Source organism: Miscanthus floridulus, chromosome 9, assembly GCF_019320115.1.
Source record: "Miscanthus floridulus cultivar M001 chromosome 9, ASM1932011v1, whole genome shotgun sequence".
NCBI lineage: Eukaryota > Viridiplantae > Streptophyta > Magnoliopsida > Poales > Poaceae > Miscanthus > Miscanthus floridulus.
Window position 1 is genome coordinate 59,904,756 of NC_089588.1, and position 6,290 is coordinate 59,911,045.

The 6,290-nt window shown below is 45.2% G+C and overlaps 1 protein-coding gene across 1 annotated transcript; it reads left to right on the forward strand.

Moving 5' to 3' along the window:
* The first annotated feature begins 1,281 nt into the window (after positions 1-1,281).
* LOC136482008 (pentatricopeptide repeat-containing protein At2g13420, mitochondrial-like) lies at positions 1,282-5,717 on the forward strand. The gene is made up of 2 exons (XM_066479266.1): positions 1,282-1,946; positions 3,868-5,717. Exons 1-2 carry the CDS (start codon positions 1,332-1,334, stop codon positions 4,831-4,833), a joined length of 1,581 nt encoding a protein of 526 aa, XP_066335363.1. The 5' UTR covers positions 1,282-1,331; the 3' UTR covers positions 4,834-5,717.
* The last annotated feature ends 573 nt before the right edge of the window (positions 5,718-6,290 follow it).

The following is a 6,290-nucleotide window of genomic DNA, read 5'->3' on the forward strand; positions in this document are numbered from 1 at the left end:
GAGAGAGAACGAATGGAACGGGAGGATGGGGGGAATAGAAGGGGAGGAGAGGAGGAGGCGATGACGCACCGCGCTGTCGGTGCTTGTGAAGACGGGGAGGTGTGCTGACGCAGGAGCATCCTGTCGCGCACACCTTCTGGGACCATCCGCGCACACTGCACTGCTGCGCTTGCCCCGCAATGCTGCGTTGGGGGGCACGCCGGGGGAGGGGGGCATCCACGTCACCGCACCGGTGCGTCGCCGTGCCGCCGTAGAGAAAGACGCCACGCATAGCTGGACCCTCGAGCACAGGTACCTAGGGTTTCCTTGAGCACGGGCACCTAGGGCCAGCCGCGCGTGGGGCATGGAGGCGGCCGCGTTCGGGCCCAGCCGGTGCGTCGGGAGGGAGGGAGAGGAAGGGGAGGTGCAGGCGCGGGCGGGACGCGAGCGGCGGCGGCGCGCTGCGAGAGGAGCGGACGAGACGAGGCGGAGGCATGGTTTTTTTTCTGTGGGAAGGATCACGATGGAGAATCGGAAGCCCGCATATATATTTGCTGGGCCGACTCCAGAAGAGAAGTCGGATAGCAGCGAGAGATACAGAGAGGAAGACGGTGGAAGGCAAGAGGAGCGACGGAAACTGCTTTCAGCGAAAGCTGCTCCGAGCTTTCTGAGCCATAGGATGGAAGATCCAACAGATGAGAGAAATGGAGGTGACGTGGATAGCCTGGTTGGCGGTTAAACCCATCTGCCTTAATATATTAGAATTAGAATGCATACACTAAGCAGCCAACCCATCGCTGGTGCCCTTAGGCCTTCCGCAGTGTGAGCCGAGAGTGATGCCTAGACAGGTGAGAGAAATTTGGAGCATCACTCCTACCACTGTGGCTGGCGATGCCCAAAACCGAGTGATGCCAGAAAAACTCGGAGCGAAGCATGTAGTTGCGCCGATGCCCAAACATTAAAGAAAGATTTCTTGTGTCGATGCTTCTGTGCCGGTGCTGCTCAACAAGTGAAAACTCTACATGCATCTTTCCTGCCAACCACAAATCCGATGTCCTTTACCTTTCCTTATTGATTTTTTTACTATATCTAGTGGGCCTTTACTATATCTAGTGGGCCCTATAAGTGATGGCCACAAGCTGCACCACACTGCAATATAGGAAGCACCGGCGCCTATTCTTAGTTGTGGGGTCCATTATTTTTTGAGCATCGCCTACACACTGCGGAAGGCCTTATGACACTGCTGACATGGCTTCATCGTGTCATGGTCTTTGAGTCAAAAGTCAAAACTACCAACGGTGCAGATCCATCGTCCTCCAGTCTCCACACTCGAAGCCTCGCCGCCGCCTGCCATGCCGCCGCCTCTCCCAGCCCACGGCGGATCCGTCGCTCGTGCCGCCTCCATCCGCCTGCTCTGCACCGCCGTGGCTCCTCCTGAGACCGCCTCCCTATCCCACGCCCTCGCGCTGCCGCCCATCGCCCGGTCCCCCGATGCGGACGAGCTCGCGCGAGTCCTCCTCGCGCACCACAATCCATTCCACTCGGCTGAGTCACCGCTCCAGCTCCTCTCCGGCGGCGGCGTCTCCCTCACCGGGGATCTCCTCGTTCAGCTCCTCCTCCGTCTCCGCGGCGCGTCCAAGCTCGCCCTCTCGCTCCTCCACGCCGCGCGCCTCCACCCATCCTTCGTCAACACGCGCCCCCCGCCCGACGCCTACGACGCCGTGATCGACGCCCTCGCCCGCGCGCGCCAGTTCGACGCCGCATGGCGGGTCGTCGTTGACGCCTCCGCCGACGGCGCCGCTTCGCCACGCACGTTCGCAGTGCTCGCCAGGAGGTACATCGCCGCGGGTATGACGCGGCAGGCGGTCCGCGCGTTCGACGACATGGAGGCGTTTGTTGGGAGGGAGGCCAATTCTGCCGTGTTTGCCACGTTGCTCGACACGCTCTGCAAGTACAAGTACCCGAAGGTTTTTGATCTGGAAACCTATAGTTGCATTTTTGGTGATATGACTGTTGTTTGATTGGTTGGTTAGAACTTCATTTTTCAATATTTTGATGAAATGTGGTGTCTTTTCTGTGAATTGTTCATTTATATGCCAACTTTATCGTTTAGCCTCTGATGCTCTTGAACTGAATGAGTTCAGTGTAAAAGATTTTATCCTGAATTCTTGGCTTGTCGGAAACTTGTAGGCCATTTCTGTAGATTCGAGTGACAGTTCATTGCTTTGAAGTAGCCCCTTCATCTTCATATGAGATGTCATTCGGTTTCTGCAAATTGGTGTGGTAGATTTTTGGTTTTCTGTACGATTGGTATAGTTGACCCTACCTTACTCAAGGTTCATATATAGGAAGGGGAACCCAGGCGTAGTGGGATGTAGGCTAAAGTTGTTTTGGTACTTTTGCGCTACCTACGTCTTATTATGGATTTTGTAACCGGCTTTTCACCGGCAGGTCAGTAGGCCTTTTAGAAGGCGAACAAACGAAAGTTCTCCGCGGGCACTAGTGCTATCTTGTTCGCTTTTGTCAACTGAAGTCACACGTAGTGCCAACTAACTGATAGCTGATAGAGCGCGGAGCCCTGAGTCTGATTATCCAACATACTGCGGCTCTTTGTGGCCTGGCTTCAAGATCCTAGCTTCTTATTGTAGTTTGGTGTCTGTTGTATGCAGTTTGGCAGGTCTGAATGAATATTGGTGTTCCATGATTGTAGTTTAATGGTGATCGGTGTGTATTAACTTCTAATGAAACTGTTGTTATCTGCTATTTGGATGATTTATTCAGTTTCTGACCTTTTTGTTACATTCTGATGCATACAAGTGTTTGCTTCGGAGATTATCATGTTATGATTATTTTGTGGTATGAGAGTTGCACACATGGTATATGACATGGGCTTCGGGTTTTAGTCTCATGTGAATCCTCAATATTCATATTTTCATATGAATTGTTTTGTGTTACGCTAAACATCACAAGTGGTTTATTTTGAGCAATAGATTACTAAAGCATATATATTGTCTCTGTTGGTTGCCTATGATCTCTGTCTAGGCCATCTTTGAGATCAACCACAATATGACAATTTATTATTCTAAAATGAAATGGCATATTGGTCAAAGGTAGCATGTTCGAGAAATCAATACTCAGAGTATCTATAAGGGCTTCAGGAGACAGAAACTAGATATTTTGCTTACTGCTTATGGTTGCTATGGAAGAGTGATGCGTTTTTAAATTGTTCACTAAACTTGGTTCTCTAGTTTATTGAAGAGGCTTTTATCAAATTAAGCTTTTTTTTTGCTTTATGTTATTAGTAACCTGAGAATTGGCTATCTTTCGATATGATGTCCTTCTAATTTTTTATTTATACTTTGTGTATTTGAATAAAGTTGGAGTTGCCATTTTATACTCTAATCTCATCTCATAACTTGTCTGTAACTGAGTATGGAATCTTATGACACAGTTTTCGTTATGTTATTCTGGATTCTGATTTGGAATGACAATTTTAGTGACTTACCTAAAAAGAAGATGACTTCAGTTAAGTGGATCTTTTTTTTGTGACGTTATTTGTGTTGACTATGAGCTAGCCTTATCATAAAGTTAACATCTTACTAATGTAGGCTTTAGCTACCATAACTAGTGGATAAATTCTTCAATGTTAGTGACAGTATGAGCAATAGTGCTTATGGTTTGAGTGGAAGCCTCTGCTTTTGAATTGACAACCAAACTAGGAAATCAGAAAGTTAATAAAAACACTATCTGGCTACCTAGTGTTTGAACTTCATATCTCAGCTATGAGCTATCACTCTAACCTTGGTTAGCTTATTATTTTCTCTTTTTGAGGAATTCATGAGATTCAGTTACTATTTTTTTCTTTTCAATTTTTTATCACCATTGCAGGTTGCTATGGAGATATTTAATAAGAGGAAATACAAGTATGATCCAAATGAAAAGATGTACACTATTTTAATATATGGATGGTGCAAGGTTAACCGGAGTGACATGGCTCAGAAGTTACTAAGAGATATGCTTGATCATGGGATAGAACCCAACATAGTTACATATAACATTCTTCTAAATGGTATCTGCAGACATGCAAGTTTGCACCCTGATTACAGATTTGATAGAACAGTTCATTCCGCAGAGGATGTCTTGAAGGAGATGCGTGACAGGGGAATTGACCCGGATGTAACCAGCTACTCAATCATCCTGCATGTTTACAGTCGTGCACATAAACCTGAGTTGTGTGTCTGTATGTTCCGCTCAATGAAAGATAGAGGCATTTGCCCCACAGTGGCAACATACACATCTGTGATAAAGTGCCTTGCCTCCTGTGGGAGATTGGAAGATGCTGAGACCTTGCTTGATGAGATGGTTGCTGAGGGAGTATGTCCCTCCCCAGCTACCTACAATTGCTTCTTCAAGGAATATCGGGGGAGAAATGATGTGAGTGGTGCCTTGCAACTGTACAATAAGATGAAGCAACCTGGTTCACTGACTGCACCGGATATTCACACTTACAACATATTGCTTGGAATGTTTATAAAGCTGAATCGACATGGAACTGTTAAGGACATTTGGAGCGATATGTGTGAAAGCACTGTAGGTCCTGATCTTGATTCATACACCTTGTTGATCCATGGCTTTTGTGCAAGTCAGAAGCGGAGGGAGGCATGCCAGTTCTTCATGGAGATGATAGAGAAAGGTTTTCTTCCCCAAAAGATCACCTTTGAGACGCTGTATGGTGGCCTAATACAGGCAGACATGCTTAGGACCTGGAGGAGGCTGAAACAAAGGGTTGATGAAGAAGCAGCAAAATTCAGTGATGAATTCAAACTCTATCATATGAAGCCATATAAGAGGTGATCTGTTCATCATCGGGTTGCTACCACTTAAAAATGTTGTCACTAACAAAATAGTGCAGTTGTGACGGATGCTGATTTCTTGAACTTGATTTGTGGCGAATGGTAGTGGAGGAGCTGGAGCAGGGTCTCTGGCACCGAGAATGCAAGATGGCAATGGAGTCCGTAAAAGTGCTCAACAAGGGGTTGCGCAACAACAAAGGGTGCCTGGGTCGTCGCATGCGACATCACCTGATGGTGTTTGCAACCTTTCGTGCTGCAGGAGTTCTCCAATACATCGGTGATGATTGTGTTTGCGGTTCGTGCTGCTGGAGTTCTCCAATGTACACATCAGGGATGAGGTCCTGGAGCTGGGGGTGGTTTCGGTGATCACTGGTTTTGACTCACACTGAGGCAACTTGGACATTGGCACTTATCATGGCGGTGACCCGGCTCCTTGATGCAGGCACCGCCGGCCTTGCTTAAGGTTCCCATTGGAACAAGACAGAGGCCAGGGCCGCAGCCAATCACAACAACTGCTGCTGCCACTATGATCAAGACCACGACAAGCTTCCTCTACGGCCCTGACATGCTGCCGGCCCGGCTCCACTCTGCCAAAGCGCTAACCCAACTCAATTGGACTTCCCACACCGCATTGCAGCTACGCTTCAAAACCAGCCATGCCATGCAGCCAATCGACGCCAACAAGCACGGCCAGATAGGGATGGAAAATGAAAAATAGATATATGAATTATCCAACATACGTATCAATTAAAACTTTAATACTGATATCTATATTCTTATCAGTTTCTAATGTGGATACTAAATGAATGTATATAATTCATTTTTCAGGTTTTCTCTATCCGATTCTAGATTTGTATTTGTAAAAAATATGGAATATCCGTTCATATCCGCAAAAGAACAATGTATCATGAATCTATTTAAAAGTTTTATTTCCATAAATAGTGACTAATTATTTAATTTTAATATTACTAATGATGCATTGAAACTATTTGATAGTATATTTATAAATAGGTTTTAATATTATTAATAATACACAAATATTAAATGAACTTTAGTATTTTCTAATTTAGTTTAAACCAAACATAAGGGATTTGCTAAATTTCAAGTGTCTGAATTTTAGTTTTTTTTTCAGCGACAATTATCGCATATATTTTATACTAAAATTGTAGTTTTAGTACGTTGCAATTTCTATAGACACAATCTGTAATTTTTTGTTCCGAGAATAAAAAACTCATTAGACAAAACCAAAAACCTAACAAAATCTGATATGACACAAAGACAATTCAACAATTTATAATTATTTCTATAGTATGATATGGACAAAAATTTGATATGTTATGACATAAAGACAAATAACATATCATAAAAGTGACAATTCACTTATACTAATTGGTAGTACAAAAGTGTTGCCTGAAAACATCTTAAAATTTAGGTATATGAAATATAGGAGAAGTGCAA